Source organism: Ischnura elegans, chromosome X (assembly GCF_921293095.1).
Source record: "Ischnura elegans chromosome X, ioIscEleg1.1, whole genome shotgun sequence".
Classification (NCBI taxonomy): Eukaryota; Metazoa; Arthropoda; class Insecta; order Odonata; family Coenagrionidae; genus Ischnura; species Ischnura elegans.
The window spans coordinates 11,009,866-11,022,726 of NC_060259.1; the positions used below are offsets into that span (position 1 = coordinate 11,009,866).

General features: G+C 40.1%; 3 protein-coding genes across 10 annotated transcripts in view; 2 read left to right on the forward strand and 1 right to left on the reverse strand.

Moving 5' to 3' along the window:
- Window positions 1–12,861, forward strand: part of LOC124171785 (plexin-B) — a 615,725-nt gene that overhangs the window by 140,000 nt on the left and 462,864 nt on the right. The window lies entirely within an intron of this gene.
- On the forward strand, window positions 1,757–8,208 carry LOC124171786. Of its 2 annotated transcripts, none has more exons than XM_046551106.1 (5): window positions 1,757–2,798; window positions 2,880–3,062; window positions 5,758–5,995; window positions 6,569–6,704; window positions 8,126–8,208. In XM_046551106.1, exons 1-5 carry the CDS (start codon window positions 2,655–2,657, stop codon window positions 8,154–8,156), a joined length of 732 nt encoding a protein of 243 aa, XP_046407062.1. In that variant the 5' UTR covers window positions 1,757–2,654; the 3' UTR covers window positions 8,157–8,208. The 2 variants fall into 2 exon arrangements, with proteins under 2 accessions (XP_046407062.1, XP_046407063.1); XM_046551107.1 differs by having other exon boundaries at window positions 2,889–3,062.
- LOC124171787 (putative nuclease HARBI1) lies at window positions 5,918–9,426 on the reverse strand. Of its 2 annotated transcripts, XR_006867962.1 has the most exons (6): window positions 8,794–9,246; window positions 8,523–8,719; window positions 7,940–8,072; window positions 7,717–7,858; window positions 6,749–7,135; window positions 5,918–6,005 (listed from the first exon to the last, which is right to left on the reverse strand). XR_006867962.1 is itself a non-coding variant. In XM_046551108.1 (5 exons), the coding sequence occupies exons 2-5, from the start codon at window positions 9,028–9,030 to the stop codon at window positions 7,793–7,795; spliced, it is 633 nt and encodes a 210-aa protein (XP_046407064.1). In that variant the 5' UTR covers window positions 9,296–9,426; the 3' UTR covers window positions 7,447–7,792. The 2 variants fall into 2 exon arrangements, 1 of the variants encoding a protein (XP_046407064.1); XM_046551108.1 differs by lacking the exons at window positions 5,918–6,005; window positions 6,749–7,135 and adding an exon at window positions 9,296–9,426 and having other exon boundaries at window positions 7,447–7,858; window positions 8,794–9,030.

Genomic DNA, 12,861 nt, shown 5'->3' on the forward strand with positions numbered 1-12,861 from the left:
CCATGAGAATGCTCGACCCCATGCTGACATCATGCTGCCAAACCCGTTAAAACCTACCTCGAAACGCTCAAATGGGTCCTTACCCTCCCGCTATATTCCCCAGGTATTGCGCAGTCCGATGGCAACTTGTTCCGTTCGATGGCACATAGTCTGGATGATCAACAGTTGCGCTAATTTGAAGGAATAAAAAATGGCCTGAATCGTGGATGGCCTCAAAAGATGCACACTTTAATTGTTTCACACTATTCGAGCTCTGCCACGATGATAGGCAAAAGTTGTAGCTAGCAATGGAAAATACTTTGAATGACTCGTTTATAAGCATTTTTTCACAATTAAGTTGTATTTTCATTAAAAAAGCAGCGAGAGCTGAGTTGCGCACCTAATTTATAACACACAAATCGCTTAGCACTCGTGGCCACGCTGCGGACTCTTTTGAAAAGTGATGGGAATGCGCCCAAAATGAAATGCGCTTAAACGGAACGGACTGAGTGCCGCAATCTCCGCTATCTCGTCCCCTCCACTTGCACCGAAGTTGACGCTCTCTCCACCGAGTGACGTTTGGGATGACCTGCTGTCCGTCTTCCGTTGCCATGCATTGGGTTCCTATCAATTGTGCCAGTATAGGCCATCACGGAGAGAGAGATGCGAATTCGTGTATCATTACTTGGTGGATAAGATTAGTCATAGGTTATATTCCGAGAATCGCTATGGAAGAAGGTGGGAATTTTCATCGTGAGTGTTAAAGAGTGTATTCAAAACTGCTCTAGTACTAGAAGTGAATCGTGAAAACATGGGATGCATTTTCAAAATACATTCAAGTGCAATAAAACTGGGATTAAACCGGACTCCTTTGGTGAATGGAATCCGAAATCCGTATGGATTGGAGAGGAGTCCATAGAGTCCGAAATCGTTCATTGCGTGGAGTGCGTTTATGTCTGCTGTGCAGACCGTATTTATTTCGAAACGCAGTTGGGTCGAGGATCCGCGAGGGAGTGAGAATGTCTCACATCTTATCTCTTGGAATCCCCCCCCCCTCTTCCACCGACTCTGCGATTTAAACTTCCTCCACAGACTTTGCAGTGCTCCTCCCCCGCCCAATGGCCTTCTCTCCTCCACGCGCAAACCCTCTTCCTTCAAATTCTTATGTTTCGCCTATCCATATCCATTCGCGTGCTACTCTCTCCCTTCAACTCCCTCACCTCGCACTCGCCCTCACTTCACATTTTTTCTCCTCGCTCTCTCTTTTTAAATACTAGCCCCTCACTCATCTCCGCTAATACACTCATCATTTTCTCTGCATTCCGTTGATTCATGGTAATTCTTGCATTTTTTATTTTCATTTTCCTATTGGTGTTTTTTCGTTCACCTTAATAATTTATTTGTTTATTTCACCCAATGTGAAACATTTGGACTGTCTCTGAGGCGTTGAAAATAAAAATAAAAAATTTCATCAGAACTGTTTTGGCTAAGAAACCATATTTATTTCTCGAAGAACGAGTGCCAATGATTATTTCACAGTTGGCTGGAGTTTTTTGGTTGACATATTTTCTCAAATATCAGACTTTTCATTTTTCACGTCGTGATAAGGTTTTCTCCGGAGTCTCTGGCGTATATTTCTCATCCAGTGCCTCTGTAGCGAGTGCGTGCGATGGCCCGAGAGGTACATTCGCGGAAACGCGTGTGCTAAGCATTTCCTCCTCCAACGGCGGCTGCTCCGTGCTTTTCCGTGTCACGAGTCGGACCAGGAGCCCTATTCAGTAACTAAGTCTCCTCGTTTCCGTGATTTCGGAATCGAGCTTTCCGTTTCCGTGTCCGATTCCGTTTCCGTCACTCGGAAGCGTTGTTATGCTATCCACTATGCTTCTCGGAATATATTCCGTGCCCTCCCCCCTTCTTGGGCAGAAGAGGCGGAGATTGCCGAAGTTACTGATGACGTATCCTCTCGGAGCCAATGGCTGATTATCGTCCGGCAATTGTTTATCATACCTTTGAAAATGGAACGCGGAGGAGGTAAGTGAAAATATGCTAATTTTTAATAAATATTTTTGTTTTAAGTCGCAGGCAACTATACTGGACAATTCTCACAGCATTGATTTTATTCGTAAGTAGCGAAATCGCCTAATTTTACGTTGGTATACCTAGTGTAATTTCACTTTTAAATACTGAAAGGTAAGCGTAAATATCAATGGTAAACATAAACAATATTCAAAGCTTAACTAAATGCCAGTTATTCTCACGGCGACATTGATACAGCGTATTTTCTGGTGATCCATTATTTCTTACGATTGTTAATTATTGTAACATTGTTCCTTAAAATGCAACATTACGTTGCTGCGAACTAATAAAACTTTCGCATAGGATACTGCACAAGACTACTTTCACAAATGGTTCTTTCCTTGATAGTTTTAATATTTCGATGGATATTTCCTGGTGATCTAAGCTAATTTAAATGCTGCATATTTGTAATATCATATTTTGTAAGATGGATATTTCCTGGTGATCTAAGCTAATTTAAATTCTGCATATTTGTAATATCATATTTTTTTCAATAACTGAAGTTATCAAAATTCACAATAGATACTGGCGTAAGCATTAGTGCTGTGCGGTTGACACCCAGGGTGTCACAGGAGCAGAAGGAGGAGCTCCTGAATTTCATGGTGGACCACCCGGGGTTAGCCACAAACAGAATAGTTGGCCCACAAGCTGCTGCCCAGAAGCAGCAGCTGTGGGCACAGCTAACTATTCGCCTCAACGCCTGCTCCAGTGGAGCAACAAAGACGGCGGAGAAGTGGGCTAAGGTAATATTGTGCTTACACTAATCCAATAGCATTGTCTCTAATTTGATTTTTTGACAGTATCAGAGGAATATTTATTGGCAGGTTTGGCAGGATTGGCGGTGCGACACCAAGCAGAAAGCTGCCAGGATTATGGGGCATGCCAGAGGGACAGGAGGAGGGCCATCCCTCAAAGTGACAGCCCTCACTCCTCTTGAGGAGACATTGCTTGGGTTGTTGGGCCAAGTGGCTGTGGAGGGCCATTTAGATGTACCCGACTCCATGCAGGTAGAACTATTTGCTGAATCGTAGAAACCTATAAAATGGAGTTTGAAGGCAATAATTTGAATTTATTGAGCAATTAAATTGAATAGAAACAGAATACGATTGCTAGATAATGCTGACAGAATAATATAGATAGAGATAACAATTTTTAATCAATTTTCATAAATTATTTCATCCAAAACCAAACCATAGGAGTGCCAACACCCTATTTACACATAAGACTACATATTTCAATCTATTATGGTCAACATTAGGGGAATGGATAATATCTTTTCATGCTAATGAGAAGTTGAGTAGTGTACTATCAAAAAAAGAAACTTTATATGGCATTACTTGTCACATTACAGTGTTGGCTTCAGTAATAAAAAACAATAATAAACTATTAATAAGGAGAATATAAGTAACACTTTTAGTCACAAATGGCATGCAATATAGTATTGAATATGTCTGTGAGATAACTTAAAATCTCAATGAAGAGGAAAATTAACAGAAATCAATGAATAATTAGGTAATACTATCAGTTTATTAGTTCAAAAAGCTTGATACATTATAATAAATATATTTATAAATATCCCTTAAAGACAAGTTTGTTAACCAGTATGAACATATCACCATAACTACTCACAGAGAGCAAAATAGATAATATTGTGGTATTTTGATTAGACATAATTGATGATGGTAATGTGTTATTTTTATGTGGACATAGATATCCATTACCTTTTTATGATCACCTGATCAACATATGACAACATATTCCGACTGTTACATTTGTGTAATCAAATTTTTGTTTCAAACTGTTCATTTTTTGTCAATCATAATCACCCTTGAAATTAACATCATTTACATTGCCCAAGGTCACCCTAGGATGCTTTGAAAAAAAATCACATGCTAAGTAACGTAGAAGTTTTTATCTTCCATTGAGTATCATACATATTAACAGAATCAAACACATGAACCAATATTTAAAAATGCAGTTACATAATAGGGCAGGAATAGCACAAATAATATGCTGTGAAACAAAAAATACTAATTTAGCTCCTAATATGGCTGTTCATCTTCTAAAAAATTAACAGAGTGAATAATAATAAGGCTCTCTGCTAAAAATTTTTAACATTTCTCTTAAAACATGATGGTGTTGAAATAAACCTTACCTTGCAAGGAAGCATTAGAAACAGAAAATCTATATTACAATCTACACTAGTGAATGCACTTTTTTGGTCAGATTAGATACCTGTAACACTTTATGATTAATTCCAATGGCAGTACCATCAAAAATTGTAAAATAGCTGTTGTTGTTGATTTTCAAGTTCCAAAACTTTTTTGGCAGTTGTCTATCTGTCTAAAATGTCTAATGAGAAATGACTACACATATACAGCAATTATAGACTAGCTTCTTCAATATATTCCAAAAGACTGTTTGAACTGAAATTGGCCCATAAATTGTTGATTCTACAAATGTCCCATAATAGGATTTGGTCTCAACCTTGCTTGCTATAGGGTTGTAGGAAATCACCCAGAAATGAATGAATAATTTATAATATGACACGATGAAGAGATAACATTATTAAAAGCTTTAATAACCTTTGAGGGAATCTAATCTGGCCCAACAGAAGAGATATTTATAGAATTGATAGCCTTCCTCACCTCAGATGGAATAGTTGGGGACCAAAAATGTAATGACAATGACTGCTTGCTCGAAATAACTTAGACACAGCATTACATTGAGAGATAGAGAAGAAATATTAATTTAGTATGGTATATTCAAAGTTTATGCAATTTCTTGCTGATCAAACCATTTTCCCATCAAATAAAATATTTTGATTTGGTTTGTTAACTGAGGAAGAATTAATATGCCTTAATTAATTGGTATAGCATATTTTTAATTGACAATAGTAGATTTAAATATGTTGACTCATTGAATAAGAAACTCATTTTATCAATGTTGTTGCAATCACCCAAAGAAGACTGGTTTGAAGTGCCAGTTTGACTACAAAGAAATCAGCATTAGTGATATGAGAATACTTATTCATTTCCTAATTGAGAATGAGGTTGAGGTTTTCACACAAAGTTTTCACTGATGCGATTCAGCAAAAACTTTTGTATTCAAAAGGCTTTGATATTTTTTATAATGGACATCTCTAAGAAGAATGTCTAACAAGTCTTATGGTGGGAACTGGCCCAATAATGAGTATATTTTCATTTTCTCCAATGAAACTTATTGTCATATGAGGTGCATTGCAGAACGTACACTTTCTTTTAGCCTGGCATTGGTGAAACCAAAATAATTCCTTATTAATGAGGAATTTGTAATGAGAAACGAATAATTCCGATTGTCTAAATGGAGGTAGGTGGATCTCATATTCAATATTGCTGGCTGTTCTAAATGAATACACTTATTATTGAAGGGCTGAAATTGCGAACTGGTGGATGGCGTGATGGGTGGAGTGGTGGGAAAAGTGTCATTTCCGGGGAAGTTTTTATCCTTCTTATTGGTGCTGTCAAATGCTGAACTGAATCAGTCAACCGGTATTTCAATACCTTTGAATATCCCAATATAGTAATAGGCCTAAGTATTGCGTAGAATCAACATGGAAAAGAATTCAATTCAAACAGTTTACCATAGTATCGAATTTACCATTGTAACCATCAAAGAAATCTGAGGCCTCATGTGTCATAAACTTTTCATTATTTCTCACAGGTTACGAGGCAATTAAGTGACGGCATTCCCAATTCCCACCCACCCATGCAACTTCCTACCCCAACTGAAATTGAAACAGTAACTTTTCCCACCACTCCACCCATCACACCATCCACCAGTTCCCAATTTCAGCCCTTCACTTTTATCCCTCAGCCCATCCTAGATGAAACAACACCGGCAGCATCTCCTCCACCTCCACAGACCAGCAGCCGTAAGAGGAAAAGGCCAGTTGCCCATCGTAAGTAAACCTGAAAATTAAAAGTTACATTAGAAATGCTGTTGTTGCTATTGTTAACTGGTAATAGTTCAGAATAACACATGAATTTTTTTCTTTTGGAGAGGGAAAAATTTAAGCTACTCCATAAAATGTAAAATCACTCTTAGATGCATTAATGAAGGAATATTTGCACTAGGATACTACTCTGAATTATGATTAGAATGAATAAGATGCCTAAATAGATCAACCAGCAACATCAACCTTTATGGTTAATTATTGATATCTATTATATATTATATTGTACCCATTATAACATAGGAAAGCTTACTCGAGGAGGGTTGAATAGTGGGAAAGTGAAATACCAGTGAGCATGTAGGTAATGCATATTGCCAATCTTTTGAATCATCTACTTTTACTCCAGCAAGTAATCAAAGACTTTCTTTTAATCAAATAATCTTTCAATTAGAAGGGGCATTTGCTAAACCTAATCTAAACCTGACCTAGATGAATATAATTCATGAGTTCAAACAATTTATGTAGTAGAAAAGAAATAAGTTCATTCATCAATATTTTCTGGTGCAATTTCCATTGCAGATACCCCACCAGACCAGTACGAGGAGAGACTGGTGAAAGCAGCGGAAGAGAGGGCTGCCGCTGCAACATCCATAGCGGAAACATTCAAGGAGACTGCCCAAGTTTTGTGTGAAACTTTGAGGGAGGTGAAGACAGAGTAAGTTAGTGGTAAAAACAAGCACATTATTTTGAAACACATACCCATAATTTATCTTCGCAAACGGAGAATAATGGACTCCCTCACATTCCTTGCTTCTCCCAATAATGCCCTAGGATGGGCAATAAAAGGCTCTGGTGGGTTGTTTGGCATTTGCCCATTATCCTCTTCCTCCTCCGGTATGGGCAAACCATGCCCCATACACATATTGTGGAGTATTGCGCATGCATTTATTATCCTTCCCACTTTGGCGGGAGCATACTCAAGTGTGCGGTGAAGGCATCTAAACCTTGACTTCAACACACCAAAGCACCGCTCCACAGCACTCCTAGCCCGCACATGAAGCTTAGTATAATTTTCCTCTGGTGAACCTTCCACAGCATCCAGTATGGGTGTTTGCAACCAAGGCTGGTGTGGATAGCCTGAGTCACCTGAACAAGCATATCATGTAATTAAACTGGAGCTGCCCAATAAGCAAAATTTGATAATATTAACTGCCCCCTTAGGGATGAGGTGTAAAAAATGGAATGTAATTAAATGCAGCAGTATTTTCCACAATATATCATTTCACACAATATTTTCAGGCATTCACACAGCTATCTTCAACAGTATGCTTTGTGAATTATGATGGGCCAAAATTTTGGCCCATCATTCAGCCTTAAGGCGGAATCTCATGTTGAAATATGCAATGCGGTGAACAGTACCATTTTTCCAGGTGTAACTTTCTCCATTTAAACACAAATTTCTATTTTAAATCACTGTTATAACATTATATTTTGCAACTTCAACTGCATTCCAATCTAAATTCTCCTTCCCAAATTCCTTTTTTTTTACTTTTCCCGCTTGGTTTGAGTCATAAAACCATTTTTAACGTACTCTTCAGAGCATGCAATAGTTACAACTTACAATTAGCTATCAATCTTATCTTGCTCAGGCATTTTCTTCAATAGTTATTCAATTTATGGGTTTCTATTGGAATGAGATTTAATAATTTGACATGAATCATAACTACCTAGTAACCAGCACCTCTCGCCACTTTCCCACACTGTCCTCATTTCTCTGCACACCTCAGAATTCCTCCAAATAAACTAATCATGTGTGCTGCCAGGATACCTAGCCACACAGTTTAAAATTCTTAGCCTGCTATCACACACCTATAAAATGCAGTATAACACGGAAAAATGAATTGAATGTCCATATAAATAAATTATTTTCACCTATTCAACAATACTTACCATTTGAGCATTGAGGGAATGGTATGATTTTCTATTAACATACAAATTTTCCCTCTCTGATGGTGCTCTTATGGCCACGTGTGTGCCATCAACAAATCCCAGCACACCAGGAAATCCTGTTGCTTGGTAATTCCTGTTGTGAAGCAGAAATCTCTGGCATTAACATCAATATATTTTTCATTTCAGATTTATAACGTATTTGAGGAGGCAGACGTAATGGTGTCTAATTTTTTATATGTATTTTAAATAAAATACTTCTACCCCTGGAAGATGCTGTGTTATTTCTTTATATTTATAAAACCTTGAACTTGTGGATTTTGTTGAAAAGAACTGGGTAAGGTGGAATTTTCATCAGCAATTGCTAGGTGCAGAAGATGCCTAAAGAAAAGAGTGTAGCAGTAAAGACTGACACCAAGTCAAAGGTTCCCGTATCCAAAATTAATGAAAATTTATGTTGCTATTAAATCCATCAATAACTACTTAGAATGGAAATGTAAGGGACATTCAAGTTAAGGGCAAATGCATCTTTGTGTTTCAAAGTATTCTTTTATGTATGCTGTGAGAGAAATCGACAATGGCTTACTCCTGTATGGCCTGCCGTCTTTCATTGCGTGTCTGTGGAAAATGAACCCAACGTGTCAGCACTTGAGGAGAGTTCATCGCCTCAGTCACTTCTTCAATTGCACGGCTGACAGCAGCTTGGCTGAGGCCCAGGTGGCAGTCACTCCCAGCAGACTTTTGGTAGCTGCCTTGCCCAAAAAAATGTAGAGCACATAGGACCTAGGAGCATTTCAGAAAATATATCATTTTGTAATAACAAGAGGCTTGCTGTGCTCATTTATGTGTATTCTCACCTTTAATTTGGTAGGTATTGATGTGCTTCTCTCAGCCTGGTGCATATGCGGCTCCAGCTCTTCAACAAGCTCGGTTGTCAGAGCCTTATTTAGCCGGTAAAGCCCTTGATAAGCAGCATCAGGCATGAGGTATGGGTCGCTTAATTCACGGAGCCGGCGCAACCTTGTCCTGTTGACTTGCCTCAACTCCCTTCTTCTCCTCTCTCTGATTAACCTCAACGCCTGTATTTCGTTCATCTAAAAATGATTTACGTCATTTAATTGCATTATGTTTGTTAATAGAATTGAGATACTTGTGATTTCATTTAACGTTGTGAAGATCTGCAGACGACGTAAGAGAATATCAAAACCCACAAGCTTTTCAAATGTTGTCAAGGAAAGATCAGATGATGAGAGTACTGGAGCCAAATGTGACAAACAGTGACAGTCATACGCCAGGAATTCCCGCAGGAAACGAACTTTCTCGAACAATCAATCATAACTTGTCAAAGATTGCACTTACCTCGCAAGATGTTCCGAGTACGAGGTACTACTAAAACAAAAATCAAGGTCCAAACGGTGCGGGGTCAAAGCGTTAATCTAATCCAAAAATCGAGGTCCAAACGGTGCGAGGTCAAAGCGTTAAGCAAATACTTGCCTAAAAAACGTCAGTAAGTAGCGATTCCGATAAAGAGTAAGTCCAAGAGGTCAGTCAAAATAAGAAAGCAGTAATCCAAAATCTAGCAGGTCGAAATCCAAACACAACGTCAAATTCGTAACAACTGACTCCAAAACAAATTGATTAAGTAAATTTAATGCATTGTTGAAAAGCGTTAATGCCTTTATAAATGCATTTATTTATTTATTTCAACGGATAACACCATTTCCCAAATTGGAACTTATTAAGAAAGTTACTACAACTTGAACAATGATAGGCATTGACTTCTTCGGTTCAACTGCAACTTTATTTGATTCCAAACTTCGTACATAATCATCTATTTACCATTGTATTTAGTACACATACCGTGCCAGTATTGCAAATGATTTGAGATTTCTTACCAGCTTCCACAGCATCACTTTATCGGTAAAAATATTCCATAACTTACCAGCTGGCATATCACTTTCCGTTTCCGAGAAACGGAAAGTCACTTAACGACACCCTCCGTCATTTCGGCCGCTCTCGGACGAGTTCCCGTGACGGAAAGTTCGGATACACCTTAGTGAATAGCTCATTCCGTAATGATGACGTCTTTCCGAGAACCAACCACGAACTATCCGAGAGATTGTCTTAGTGGATAGGGCCCCAGATTCCTGCGTGTGAACCGAAGGGTTCGGTCGCATGCCGTCCATTGGCGAATTGAGTGGGCGTTTGCGTCCGGAGCGTGTCGTGTGATGGACGGAGGAGGGACGGGGAGGAGAGGGACGGGGAGGAGAGGGATGGGCCTTGTTTCTTTCGTCTCGATCGTTTCCGTGCGAGAATTCCCCCACCCACGGCTTATTGATGAATAACCGGAGATTAAGGCCCCCTCGGCTGAATGGCGTGCGCTGGGGGCAGGGCCGCGCTTCCCCGGCCCCTCGTTTCTGAATGGTCCCCCGGTGTCATTTTTCAGTCGCATGACACTTTTCGGGGGTGGGTTGACGTGGGGGCGGGGGGTGGCGAGACGCAGATTAATGAGGGCCATTGCCCGGGTGAGATAGCGGAGCGGGCCCCGCTGCGCGTTTCTGGGGGGGAGGGTGGCTGGGGGGACACAATTTTGGTCGCGATCCGCTTCTGCCGTGGCGGTCGGTGCTGGGCGCGGTAAGGTGCACTGCCTGCCATAGCAAACCACGGAGCGACTGCTTTCGTTTCAGTTGGCGATAGTTGCCCTGGCGTTTTTGTCACTTCCATTATGCCTTTATCAGGCTGATTCTTATATTCTTAGTATCAAGTGAAGCGAAACAACTTTTCTAATTGCTATGCAGTATTCTGCTCATTCAACTTATAACCACTCTCACCTTGGTGAAGCCTTGAGCGGTCGGGGAACGCATGTCCATCTAAAATTACACTGTGAGGAAGTTTCGTGCTTTTTATTGCGAGCTCACGAAGGCCAGAAACAAGTACGAGAATGGTCCAGAGTGCTGTGCGGTAAGTCGCAATGCCGAGGGAAGTTTTCGAGGTTACCTTTCCTATAGTTCGCTTTCGTGGCCATAGTCCCTTCTACGTTTTGGTCATCTCTTTCATTCCCTAATTAGGATAATGAAGTATTCTATGCACACTACTTTTGGCCTCAAGTTGGCGGTTGAAACTCGAGGGTGCCTTGTTATCTTCGCCTATTGAACTATGCGAAGTTAGTGTGCTGACAAAGGGGGGAGACGTGCAAGTGTGCGTGGCTGTTGTAAGGCGCGGAAGGGTTTCTGGGTCCGCTTCGGTCAAGTTCCACTCAAGGCGACACTAGTTTCCCTGAACTTTCTCTCTGGTCCTTGAACTTGTCCTCATGATGATGGGACGTTGAAGTTCAGCCCGTGGTCTCAGTTACGTTCTCACGTGCATCATCATTGTACACTTTTCCTGAGATCAAATCCGAAAAATCTTCTCATCTTGTCTCATAAGACGATAGTTTATTGTTTTTTATTCAGTTCATTATGAATTATATCTATACAGTACTACAGTGCCACTAACACTATGCTTCTACCATAAGTTGGGTACATTCGTTGCGTCTCTTAATTGGTGGACTACGAAACGCTTACAATACATGTTTTCCTCCTGTGTGTCGTTTCAAGGCGTAAAGCCTAATATTTTTTATACCTTTCATTATTGGTTGTTGCTTTAAATGCTTATCTCGACGCCGGTTTTTTCACCTTCCCCAAACGCCGAGGTGTTTCTTCTCTTTCTTTCCACCCTCGTCGGCTGATGCCGGGTTTTTCTCCACCTTTCCTCCGCTCTATCCACTGCGATTCCATCCTTTCTTTTCTGTCCTCAGCGGCGCTAATGACCTTCGTTGTCCGTCGGGGCGTCTGGCCGTTTTTGCTCCGTTGCTATTGGACGGTCGCGTCCACGGCCCAACGACGGACGCCCGACGTACATCAGCCACCTCGGGCCAACCGGTTTCCCACGCTCCGGGGCTCCGGGTTCGAATCTCTTCCGTGGCGCATTTTTTATCACTGCCCTCAACATCCCCACCCTATCTACTTTCTTTCGTGTACATACTTAATTTACTCGAGGTGTGACTTCGCTGTCGCGTTAACGAGTTAAATTCCCTCGTAACCGTGTCGATGGGACGTAATTGCGTCCATTACAGAGTGGCTATCGTGTTCACAAAAAGCTGTGATCGGAGGATGATGTCCTGATACAACCAGCCAACCCTCTCTGTTTTGTGGCTGGAAATTTCGTTCGTTTCGTCGTCATTGTTTAAGAATTTGGGACACATGTGAGCAGTAGATCCCGGAATCTAGATGACGGATGTTGTGCAAAATGTTACTTAACTGATGCAGGGTTGAACCTAAACCTTTAACAAAAGTTTATAGGCCAGCGTAAATACATGATAATGGAACAGGTGGTACCATTCCTTCAACGTTAGAATGGTGATTCAATCACCAACGAAATTTCTCAATTCAGGGCTAAATTAATTGAAATGAATGCGTTAATTGAGGGAAATGTAGTTCCAAATAGAATCCCCACAGATTTTACAATCGATAAAAAATTAATTATCGGCATTTACTCTTTATGATTGACGTATCAAAAATGTCAAGTTACTGTTCTAAACTTTATTACAAACCAGATCTCTTCTGTAGCTAAGAGATCTTGATATTTTGAATTTTTTGTTGTGAAATGTGTGTGCTCTTTTATCACTAGCGTTTTTACTCATCCACAACGTGTGTGTTCCTTTTAAATATCATATTTGTCTGTTTTGTAAGCTTTATTCGAAATCTAGGTGAGAGTAAACTATGTTGAAAACATTATCTTCTTTGTCGCCCAAGTTGACTCTTCATCTCAAGCTGTTATAAGGTACCAAAACTTTCATTCTATTAAAAAACAAACATTTTTAAATCTTAGTGATGCTATTCTGCAGAATCTTAGTGAAACCATCTTTAGCATTGTTTTGATTTGAG